Source organism: Aptenodytes patagonicus, chromosome 4, assembly GCF_965638725.1.
Source record: "Aptenodytes patagonicus chromosome 4, bAptPat1.pri.cur, whole genome shotgun sequence".
NCBI classification, from domain to species: domain Eukaryota; kingdom Metazoa; phylum Chordata; class Aves; order Sphenisciformes; family Spheniscidae; genus Aptenodytes; species Aptenodytes patagonicus.
Genome location: NC_134952.1, coordinates 37,373,622 through 37,386,229, shown reverse-complemented (window position 1 = coordinate 37,386,229; position 12,608 = coordinate 37,373,622). Strand labels below are relative to the sequence as shown.

Sequence of the window (12,608 nt, the reverse complement as noted above, 5' to 3'; positions counted from 1 at the left end):
AGTTTGAGCTCCTTTATCACTATGACATGCTAACAGCTGTTTCTCATTTCAGTTTTACTACAGTTCAGTCTTCCTATTAAAATGTATTTTCTGAAGAGGGAGTGAAAAATAATGCTGTTATGCCTATTTTGCTCTGATCAGAGAGCTGATTTAACCAGTACAATATGGATCAATGATGCATTAAGTAGTTTAGTGACGTCTCATACTACCAAACAATGATTTCAATCACAGAACCCTGCAGTGCTGAGCAATTTAGCTTGAAGAGGTAAAGGCAGTGAACTGAGACTGCTGTCAAGAGTCTCAAGCAAATAACCATTTGTCACTGGTTTTATGGCCAGTTAAGAACCACTGTTACTACCATCTTCCAATGCAAAGCCCTCCAAATCCGCTGAAGTCTATACTGACTAGTGAGGCTCTCCACAGCTGGAAAGCTTTCACTGCTAGTTTATTCCAGCCACCAAAACATGCTGCTCTACAACACTATTCCACCCACTAAGTGGCTGCTGTCAGGACTGGGAAAGTTCACCAAGAAAAGTGAGATCTAACCTCTGGATCCCTCCTCTACACATGTTCCTTGAAAAGAGTGGTTTTGGCAATTATCACATTGCCAGAGCATATTTGTTTCCCGCTTTGTGTAATTCTAATAGCAGACCATTACTTGCTATAGTAATATGATGTGTCAGTAAGCTTACTGTATACCATACTGGGAAGAAGATTAGGAAATAAGTGGTACTAAACTTTTGAATTGGGGGGCCAGCTAATGCTTCATTCTTCAATTTCAATATCATGAAACATTGCAAAGTGCCTGATTTGAGGCTATGACAGGAGTTTGCTTTGCTGAAGTTCATGAAAGTCTACCCACTGTAAATTTCAAACTGCTCTGCCACATTTGTTTACATCAGTTTGTAGTCACATCTACTCTTAAGCACAAGAAGAAGCCATGTTAATTGCACTTGATACAGGACAACTGGATGCAGTCTATCCACACAGAAGAATGTGCTGTAAAGGGAGACTTCAGTTGCAAGTATATATAAAAAAATCTATAGTGGTAGTTTCTGACTATCAAGAGTAATGCAAGAAACTTGCAGCCTTACAGTCCTACATTTTGTATCTCTCTTGAAGATCACAACCTTTCAAAGCTGTCTCCTTCCTTCAAAAAAGGAAACACCTTGTCTACCCTGAAGAAATACAGAGGCACTCTTGAAAGAATGAAATAAGTGGTGAAAATCTTGATTCTGTAGTGAACAGGGAAATTGATACAACTGCTGCTCAGGAAACCCTGGCCATGTAATCAGTTGTCTGTATTTGCTTCTAAGCAACAGTTCCTCCCAGTCAGACTGTTTCCATATTTGACTTCACTATTAAAAAAACCCCACCACCTAACAGCAACTCTGCCTCTAAAAAGCATAAAACGAAAGCTAAGCTAGCATATCCAGAGTTTAGCAGGTGGTTGCTTTAATTTCAACTTACTTCATGGCTGGGATCTCTTGGCAGGACTAATACATCTTTCCACAGATCATTTGAGGACAGTTAGTACCCTCTTCATGCTTGTAACCTAATATAGAATGTCTCATCTGTCAGCTATTATAAACTAAATATTAGAACAGAAAAGTATTAGCCTAATCAGTACACACCAGCATACTCACTCTGACCCCAAGACCTAATTTAATAGGTCATCACCTAAGCACACGTCCAGGAATTGAAAACTACACTGGGCCAATTCTAGTATTTGCAAGTTTCCTCCCACCAGTCAGATCAGAAGCTCAGTTTTCTCAGCACAAAGTCTTTTTCTACCATGCTAGTTACCACCACGATGACCTCAACCCTCAAATTGGTTTTCAATTTCAGAAAGCCAAAAAAATGAGTTCAAGCCATATTTCAGAAAAAAAACCAAACATGCCCTGAAATGTATTTCCCTCCCACTGCAAGTTTAGGAACACTTATGTAAATCAGCGTTTGGTCTCTCTCAATGCTGCCTTCAGGCTTCAAAATTCAGTGAAGGACAGCCTCCATTAAGTGACACTTACCTCTACTTCCACGGATTGCATTGCTAAATCACATGGTGGTTTTAGTGCTTTCGGTCTTGTTGCATACCAGTAGGTTGTGAGAGCTGCAAAAGCACCGAAGCCCATCAGCGTATTTGTTGGAAGGGTGCGCACATACTGTCTGACATCCCCAAGTTCTGGCATTCGTAGGTGTCTAAACAACTCATGTGCTTGCATTGCAGTTCAGTGCAGTTGTCCTGATGCTGAAATCTGTTGATATGAAATAAAGTTACACACAAATATTTGAAATCCCCTTTCGATTCACTGTTGTTGTAGGAGAGCAATGTATGCTTTGTCCAGCTAGCTTCCCACTGTCAAAGTAATTTGATCTGCCACTAGGCAGGCAATACCTTCAGACTTCAGTGCTGCAATTAATTAAGCAAGCAATTACTCATTCATACTCTAGAAAAACAGGTGGGGCTGACAGGAGGCAATTTCTGCAGGGTTTTAATAATGCTTTTAACAGACAGTGCATTTTAACAAATTTTTTTTTTTTGGACAGCATTTCACAGATGCTAAATATTTACTTGTAGAGTAGCTGTGCTATAAGACTGTTTAAACAGCAAGTGCCAAACAGGGAAGTCGGAGAGATGGAGGACAGGGGTATAAGGCGTTAACTTGCCTGCATTAACCTAACAGAGCATCCTAATCCTACAGTAGCACAGCAGGATTTTTCATCTCTTAAGTCCATTAAATAAACTCACTCTCTTTTCTACTCTCCCTCCAGTCGTGCACAGAGAGCTCACTACAGCAAGCTGCCTTCACAGCTGATATCCTCCCATAGCTCCTCTATGCTAGCAAGCTTCCTATTTCTCCCAGCACCATGCCAGCAATTTATCTCTGGTCATGAGGCTGACTAAAGCAGCATCTAAGGAGGCCCAAGGCAGCAGCACACAGCAATATAATCAAGCACAGGAAGCACATTTGATTTGTCACGTTCACACAGAAGGAAGAGACGAAAGAGGCTGCTCCCCGCCAGCGCTCACTGCCATGGATATTCCACAGCAAGAACCAGCTGCGGAAAAAAGGGATTGCAGTCAGCTCAGCTGGTGCTCTCCTCTACAGCCAAGGTCTCCCGGGACATTTGTCACATGCCAAACCCACCAGCTCCTGCCCACTAGGTGAGAGGTAAGCAGCAGGCGGCTGGCCTGCCCGGGGCCAATGGCAACCCGCACCCAGTCACCCCACCGCCCGCTGAAGGGCGCCTGCCCACCCGGCTGGCAGCAGCGCTCACAGGCGCCTGTCACCAGCTCAGCCTCCTGCCACCCAGCGACGGCTGACAACGGCCGCTGTCGGGGTGGGGGGGAAGCAACTTGCTTGAAGAGCCGAGACGTATTTACTCAGATAATTTAGGTCCAGCCATTTCCTATGGACAATAAAATTAAACAAAGGACCTAAAGAATGTCAAAATGTGTGTCTAAATAGCTAGAACATACTGTGTAACAATACACCACTGCAGGATGGCAGCGTAGGAGACACTTAAATCCGAACAGGCTGAATTATATGCTGCTTAGTTTTTAAAACCAACCATACCAGGCTAAGATTTCATATTTCTACAGGAAAATCTCTAGTTTACAGTCTGCCCTTGACATCTTTACTGCTGCACTCAGTTATTCAGCCAGGCAACAGAAGAGTTGTCTAGCTCACAAAAAGTCTAACCAGTATTTGGACAAGGATTTGCTACAGACAGCAAAAAAGCCATGAAAATAGTTCAAAGGGCCCATGGTTTCACAATGTTAGCAGAAGGACAGGCTGAAGTCAGGTCACAGATGGGGGCAGCATCAGGATGGAATCAAGTTCCATCTCTGGAACCATCTCAGACCCATTGAGAGCTGCCCAGCCTGCAGGCACTGCCCATCCTCCCCCCCTTCCTTTGCTCTTATGGCATAGCGTCAGGGTACAGGACTTCATCACCAGATATGCAGTGCAGGGCCACTACAGAAATGCCTTTTGGTTATTTGCACTGTGATACGCAGCAGACTATACTCAAAATTCACAACACGTCAGGCTGTAGTAATGGAAGGTAGAGAAGAACTGACTGTAATAACAAGGAACCTCTTCATCTTCCCTTGTCATAAAAAAAAAAGATCAATTACTGACTTAATAGTTAGGATTACCATGCTGTTGCTTTTTATGCAACAAATCATGCTCATTAGCCATTGCAGGCATGAAAACTGCCTCTTAAGGTTTAATACACACAGATGAACAGTAAGAATAAAAAGTCATTCCAACAAGGAAGTCTCAGCTTGCAAGTTCATTTTGGGTATATCACAGATACCATGTTATGAAACTAGAAAAAGGAGGCTATAATGTATGTAAGGGCTAAGAGCAAGCTTAGCTCTTTCCTCCTCAAGCCCCACAATAAGCACCTTTGACTTTTAAAACAGATACTGCTTTCCTCTCTGCATTAGTCATGTGTCCTGCACACACACACACTATATGATTTAGGAATGCAATGTAATTAGAGTTACTCTTTCAAAAGGCTGTGGTGCCATTAGAGCTAACTAGAACTGAAGTAAACAGTTCACGAGTCCCATTGTAGTCAAGGAGCTGCTATGATTTCAGCCTAGGTGAAGGGAAAAAAAAAAAAAAAAGATGCACACCACTACTTTTCATTTTCTTGACCAGTAGTCTGTAGAGCAGCCTGTAACATAAAACCTTTCTTGAGCAGTTATACTGCAAGTTATCAGTTATGTAATAACACATTTTACTGCTTAGGTTTATATTGAGGGATGACATTTTTATTACACCTTCTGCCTCATCAGCACAAAAACAAGGTTAGGACAGAGTTTTCCGCAAGACTAAGGAATTCCTAGCTTTAGCACTATCTGCTAAGTCATATCAACTCTTGTTTTCTGTATTTAAGACAAAGCCAGATGCAACAGGGAGAATAAAATCCACATTCTTAACATATGCATCCAAATACGCCCCATCAAAAAAAGGAGGTTTCAATGCCTCTCAGCCTTCTTTGATCCATCTCAGTATTTACTTGGTTCATACTCCAATCCCATCAGACACCCAGGGTCTTTACCGTGACCAAGGAGAGCAGTTTAGAGCCTTTAGATTGATACAAAGATCTTGCCAGCGGAGCTAGGATCTGGCTTTCAGTCCTTTTCCTCAAGGAGGGACCCAGCTAAGTCTGCTCACTCAAAACAAGCAAAAAAGCCATGCTCTCTTCACAAACTCAGGTCCTGCAATTGCTTCTCATCCAGACAGGATCTGGACCACAAGGAACAGACTCACAAACTCAGCCCCAGTGCGAGACAGGGCATAGCAAATAATCGGAAGTCACAGCTGGAGACCCAAAGGAAGAAGGATCCTGGATAAGAGAAGTACCAGTCTGTGATACTCAGGTTGCTACATGTAGCAAAAAACTTGGAGCAGAATGGACAACATTTGAGGTCAAAAGCAGTTCTTCCTCAATGCAACCAGTAGACCTTGGTTTGTTTGTAAGTTTAGAAACGATACCAGACTGATATGGGAAAGTGGTTTTAATAACAGGGCAAAACTACCTGTCCTGGCCACCCCCACAGAAACAGCAGTTCCCAAAACCCAGCCCATGAAAGCATCCCTCTGAACTCATGGTATCAATTCAATTAAGGAGTTCTGTATGGCTCAGACAAAGCCAGCTCTCTCTGCTCACACACACCCCGCAGCACCCAAGACTCATTCTTTACAGCATAGCCAGTATCTCAAGGCAACGACCCAAGTTGGCAGGACTCCACCGTTCTTTGCTGCTCCTACTCTCAGTGTACAATGGGCTGTTTACAGCAGGCAGCAGCCTGCCTATTGTCTATCCATAGCCAGACATCGTTCGAGTGCAACGGAAGAGAACAGGAGAGCAGCCGTCAGCTTCTGTATTGCCAAGAAAACAACCCCAAGAACCAACGGCCTCTCTTCCTCTCTATCCTAATATTTAGATGAACAGCATACTAGCACTGCAGTGGCCTGCCATAAAGGCAGGTCCACCACGTTGTGTAAAAGAAGTGGCTGTGTTATTTCCACAGCCTCTTGCAGGCAGGAGAAAGCTACAAGACAAGTTGCCTATCTCTTATTATGAGCAACGTTGCACTAAGATGTTTTCACTATGATATGCTGGAGCAGGGGATCAGCCACCCATACACATTTGAGTTATCCTGACAGCTACTTGGCATTGCAGTTTGTTGTTTTCTTACTGTTACAGGTTACACTGCACAGTTCCCACAGATCTGTTTTACTTAAGTCTTTCTCCACTCATCCTTTGAAAGAGCAAGCGCAGAATCATGTTTTAGCTCCTTTATTAAGTATAAAAGAGGGTGCAACAAATAGCTTTGGCTATTAACAAGAGAAATCCTTTTGTCTGAATAAAATACATAATCCTAATCTCAGAGTGCATTTACAATCAGCTTAAATTTGAGTCAGTCCAACCTGTCCCAGATACATGCTCCCACAACCCTCTTTGTGCTGGCCAGACACTCATCTGGTTGCACGGTCACACCAGGGAGGCGATCTGGCAAACACCATTTTCCTGGGTTAGTTCTGATGCTAGTTCTCAGCTAAATCAACTCTGGTCTGGATGGCCAGATAGCCATTAGCTCCCAGAAGGAAACAAGACAGCACAGCTGGGGAAAGGGATGGACTGTTGGTAGTACTACACCTTAAGCATGCAACCCCAAACACTGTATGAAAGTCCTCCCAGGATTTTCTCCCCCTGCTCTGCAGTCAAGGCAGTAACTTGACTGAGGTCTTGCAACGACCTGTGACAGAGCCAAACCATAACCAGCAAGGAAACCACAACCACCCTTCAAGATACAGCAAAGTAGCATAGGTAGAATGAGAATCTACCTATGAAGGAGAATCCTCAGTTTAAGCCTTGTATAACATGAATACAACAGCAAGATGTCTCCCATGGTGAGGCCTGTCATGTCATGTATGATGTGACAGTCACTCTGTAGCCACAAAGGACTTTCCTGAAGAAACCAAGTATTGTTGAACTGTCTAATCCACTACTTTGCCCTCCTCCTCCACCCACCCCCCACCCCCAATTAAAAAAACTACACATTCTCATCTTACCCAGAATCACCTAGATCACCCAGCCAGGCTTCAGAGCTATAAACCCCCCTTTTAAAGCAGTAACTGACAGATTCGCTTTCCTGCAACAGTAGAGGGAGGAACTAAAAAGCTGTTAGTGAGGAACCCATCCCATGCACAGAGAGGAACCAGCAGGTCCTTAATATTCAACCCCCACCTCCAACCCCCCTTCAGCCCCCCAGGTCTGGCTCTAAGCAACCACAGGGCCATTATGCAGTAGTTCACGTTGCCTCTGCTGGTTCAGTTTCTGTTCCTGCATTTGGGACAAGGCAGGACCAGAGGGAAGCAGCCTGGAAGCTAGATTCAGCCCCCATCAGTTGGGCAATGGTGATTTACTTCATAAGCTGCAACTGAAGCTAAGACTCTTGCTGCAACCTTTAAGGAGCACTACTTCTGACACTGATGTGTCACGGCTCTGTCCCCATCTACAAGGAAAGTCACAGCCCTGTCCTCAGATGTTTATCTGCAATCCTCTTGCAATCAAATGGAACAACACCTGGATTCTTGCCTCTTAATGACATCCAACAAGTAATCTGAGTGCACACCAATGAGGCCACTGGAGTTTATTCAAGTTCAGGAGCTGAACCACATGACAAGAACCTGCTCAATGCCTTTTGTGCAACTACAGTCCTCCAGCAGCACTTGGTAACCCTGTATATTAAGGAAAACCAATACTTCCCACTAAAACCTTCGAAACAGTGATCAATTTAAGTTTCCTTTGATCCATGCCTATACACACAAAATGTGTCACTAAACAGTCTTATCGGTTTCTCATCTTCAAAGACCACAGAAGATGCTTACAAATATCTATTTTGCAGCCTAAATTACTATCCATTAGAACTGCATCCCTACAACTCTGATTTGCAAGTACATCATGGCACTACTCTGTTAATTTAACCTCAATCCAAATACAGTTTAGATTAAAATCACCCTACAGAAGCAAATTGCTACAAACCAGCAGCTTTCTTGTGGCATTAACAGCTTGAGTAGATCATACCAACTTATTCATTCTACTCCTCCCAGGAAAAGGCTACTATTCAGAAAGCCCAGTATGCAACATCAAGTTAACACATGCTTCAAGTGCTCACCTGAGACTCTGCAAGAATGAGCTTCTTACTCATACTTCTGTCACCTGAAGTCTAGCAGAAGTCAACCTGGGTCAGGCACACTAAGCCACATTGCATCACACTAGATAGTGTTTACATTCAGAATGATATTTAAAAAAAATCCATAACCCTTAACACTGAGACTGGACAGATCAGCAAGTACTTACGAGAAGCAACTGGTATACCAAATGACCTCTCAACACCAGCATCACGAGTATGACAAACCAAGCAACCTCTTGACCTCAGGTATCAAGGTATCCCTGTATCTCCCTGAGTCAGAGATAGTAAGCATTTTCTTCTAGCTTTCCTAGGAAACTAATCCACCCTCACCAGGCTATTAATGCAGCCCAACTGCAGAGGCCAAGTTTTCAAGACAAGGCACATGCAGTATCAAACTAAAAAGCTTAAGAGTTCTGGGTTTAAGAACAGTAATTCATACAGAAAGCCAGAACACCTTTTCTGCAAACAGGACATCATGCACTTCTGCTATAAGCCTTAAACGATTCAACTTCAAAAACAAAAAACATTTTCCCCTAAATCTCAGTAAAACCATGCAAGCTGTTTTCAGTCAGTTTTGGACCAACTACCAGTACTACTAAGATTCAAATCCTAACTAAAAAGGAGTATTTTACTATCATATTTTACTCTCTATAGATTAATATCTCCCAACATGAAAGGCAGCAAGAGAAAGCGGAAGCCTTGTGTTATCCAGTGTCCTTCTTTCAGGAGTCAGGCAGGATCTGCAGAAATGCAAGCCCCCCCCATCTGCAGCCAGGGTTGAGCTTACCGCCTGTAAAGGTCAATGCTGTACAGCAGTGCTTCCTTGAGCCACATGGCATTGTAAACTCCCACGCAAAACCATTTACTAATGATCAAATCACCTCCCCTCCTATTTGTGAGGATTTCTGGGGAGTTACTGCTGGTTATATTTAACATATTAAAACATTTAACATATCTGAACTTGTAATTTAGCACAGCAGGCAAGTAGGATGTGGCAGGCAGTCTATTCATCAGACTACCAGAAGCCCAATTTATCAAGCGATGTATCCCCTCGGGCCAGAATCTCTCTCCCTCTCTGCTGCACATTTGAAAAATTTGGTGCTATTAGCCTTTTTGAGTCTACCCATTTCAATCAACTGTAGTAACAAGATTTAGGAAAAAACCAAAACAAAACACAATAACCTACTACTATCTTCTATTGCTCACATTAGTCAAAGCGGCGTTTTCCTGGAGGGGAAAGAGAGAGAGAAGAAACCGCTTACTCTTCCCCACTGGAGATCAACACACCCAGGACAGTGAAGGTATAACCTACCTCTATCTCCTCCAAAAAAAAAAATCCCATGCAGTATTAATTTCTAACAGAGTGATGAGGTAGGAGAGTCAGCTACAGAGACTTTACTCAGGAAGCAGGAGAGTCACTTACCCAAATAAGTATTTTAAAGTTGTCTTTCCTTCCATTTTGAATTACTGGTTTTGTTTTTCCGCCAATACCAACCTTGTACTTGCCCTTGAAGCAAAAGGCTACTTGGGGGTTTGCTTATCAAGAACTGAAGACTTACTTCCAACCTCATGTTGGCTGATTTGTAGGTGTAAAAGAGCATCTACCAAATTTAGAAGCTGCCTTTTAAATTCATTATAATCATGCAGTCCTCAGAATAGGCTAAGGCCATTTGCTCAAGACCTTGAATTGAATACACTACACACCACAGCTACTTGTAATTACAAGCTTTAGATTTTCCCCATCAGCCATCTTCATATTCCAATACAAGCAAGCTAGATATCCTTGGACTTTAAAGAATCAAGCAGTAACAGTATGATTCCACGAAGAACTTTGTATTCCAGTTTTTGCATTATTAATACCGCAATTGTTGCAAGAGGACAAGAAAGGTATTTTTCATTAAACTCAATGCCTTCTTACACTCAGAATTTCTTGATCCAAGAAATCTGATCCAAATCTCTTGAGCTGAGAAATCTCAGCTCGCAAGTTTGAGAGCATGTTCCAAAGCAGAGAGGCAAATACAAACACTCCTGACCAGGCTCAGGAGACTGCATGGTTCCCTGTAAAGCAGTGTGGATGAAAAAAAAAAATCTGCTAACAACACATGGAACAGCTCTGTGGTCCAGGTACAGATTATAGAACCACAGGGTTTCGATAGCAGTTTCTTTAGATGTCACTCTTTCCTATCACAGGACCTGACAATCATATCTCAGACTCTAACCCAAGCGAGGCATGTGTTTAGATGGATTACTAGGTCCAAGAGGGTGTCTCTAATACCCCAGACAGCTCAGAGACATGCCCTTTAGAAATTCAGAAGGCTTCAAGTGTTGCAATTCCTGTTCAACAGGAATGAGAAATGTATGCATCCTAGAACAAAAGCATCGTGTAACCAGGCTAAATCCCTGCGCTGGAGCACTGCAAGTCCTACCTAGCAGCAGAGAGGAGGCCTGCAAAGTCAAAGTCACTCAATCTTCCATTTTAGGCCAGTTTGCCTCACACTACATTTCCACACGAGCTCTCAACTGCTTAAAAATAAATTAAAAAAAAAGCTGCTTCAAGTACATGCTGCATTCATGCCCGCAAGAACAACCTACTTGAAGACAAGGTCCAGCAACTAAACATTAAACCCCTCAGGTTAACACGCAGCACTGCGCTCCCCAGCCTGCTGCTCGGCTGAGCGGCCGGGCAGCGCAGAGGTTTGCTTCTCCGGGACCGGGGCGACCACCCTGCAGCCCGAGTTGTTTACCCCGGGCCGGGCCGTGCCGGGGGAGAGGGCAGCGCTGGAGCCGGAACAATGCCCTGCCAGCCGGAGCTGCCGCAGCGCTGGGGGGAAGCCGGAGACAGCCGGCTACGCTTTCCTGAAGGCTTTTGTGCGAGGGGAAGCCAAGCCGGCTCCATGGGACGCTGGTCCCACCGCGGGGCGGAAAGGAAAACCCCGCAGCCCCAGAGAGGCAGCCTGAGGGGATGGGCAGCGGGACCGCCCCGCCGGCACCCGCCGCCCCTCACCGCCAACCGCCCGGCCCCGCAGGTGACAGCGGCCGCGCAGGCCGCCCTAGCCCCGCGGTGAAGGGCAGGGCGGCGGCGGCGGCTCCGGCAGGCCCCGGCGGAGCCAGCACGCCTCAGCGGCGGCCGGGCAGGTTACGGCCGGCGCATCCCTGACAGCCCCCGGTCCCGCGCCGGCGGCAGCGCCGCCCGCCCCTCAGCGCGGCCGGGCCCGCGGCCTCGTCCCCGGGCAGCAGCGACGCCCCCGAGCCCTGCTCACCTCCCGGCGGCGTCTGCAACAACGACCACGGCTCTGCGCGGCTCCCCCAGCGCCGCCCTATTTAAGCCGAGCACGGCGGGAGCGGCGTGTGCGTGTGGCGAGCCCGCCTCCTCCGCCCGCCCTCCCGTCCGCGCCGCCCGGCGGGCGCTAGGGCCCCGGCCCGCCCCGGCCGCCTCGCCGCCGCCGCGCCCCCCTCCCCGCCCCCCTCCCCGCCCCTGCTCCTGCCCCTGCCCCTGCCCGCGGGGCCACGGCCCGGCCCGGCCGCTCGCCTGACGTCTTCCCGCGACCGCCCCCCTGCCGCCCGGGACAGTCTCCGTGGCATCGCTCGGGTGTCTCGGACTGCCGGTCTGCGGGTGCTACAGTAATTCATACAAAACCCCGGTGAGGGCGGGGGAAGTACTGTACGTGCGGGCACAAGTTGCAGGGAAATCGCAAGCAAGCGAGAAGAGCACGTGCGCTGCAGGGAGCATCGCTTCATACCTTACAAATCTGAGATGACAGCTTGCAAGGGAAGTTTTTCTTACAGCTTTGCAAAAGACATCTGCATCCGGTATAAACAGGCTAAAAGGACGTATGTTTCCCTGTGAAAGCATTGGAAGAGGATAATGACCTTGTTGCAATCCGGAGAGTCATCTGTTCACCACCACTAAACTTTGCTTGTGAGGGGGCTGTGGATTGGAGGTGCATCCTGGTAAGGCAGAGGCACTTGGGGCCGTGTCAGTGACCTCTCACAGTTATCTTAACTGGTTTTGGTCTGGCCGTGTGCTTCATCAGTCCGTTCGACCTGTAAATCATCAACCCACACCTCAGCGTCCCACTGTGTTGCACACTCTGCATTGCCATAGTTTTTCCTGTGTTTCATGGATATTATTTGAGTTATTTTAGGTGTCTGTGGGGGTTGAGACTATACACATTCATATATATATAAAAAATATTTTGTAAATTATTGGACGTACTTTTATTTTACGTAAAGGTGAGCGCTGTTTCCTGATGCTTCAGTTTATACTGGAGTATACCAGGCATAGGACTTCCTGCAAAATAGAGTTTTTAACAAAGGAATGAGCCTATATTCACTTTTTAGCACAAAGGAGGAGGGCACTTGTGAAGCTGCTGATAGTCCCCAGTTA

The 12,608-nt window shown here is 45.8% G+C and overlaps 1 protein-coding gene across 1 annotated transcript in view; it reads right to left on the bottom strand.

Moving 5' to 3' along the window:
• The window catches only part of ACSL1 (acyl-CoA synthetase long chain family member 1), a 41,377-nt gene extending 29,824 nt beyond the window's left edge, over positions 1 to 11,553 (bottom strand). The window contains exons 1-2 of the mRNA XM_076336424.1: positions 11,482 to 11,553; positions 2,028 to 2,255 (exon numbers count right to left, since the gene is read on the bottom strand). Coding sequence (XP_076192539.1) covers positions 2,028 to 2,222 — 195 coding nt within the window. The 5' untranslated portion in view covers positions 2,223 to 2,255; positions 11,482 to 11,553. The remainder of the gene's footprint in view (positions 1 to 2,027; positions 2,256 to 11,481) is intronic.
• Between the last annotated feature and the right edge of the window lie 1,055 nt (positions 11,554 to 12,608).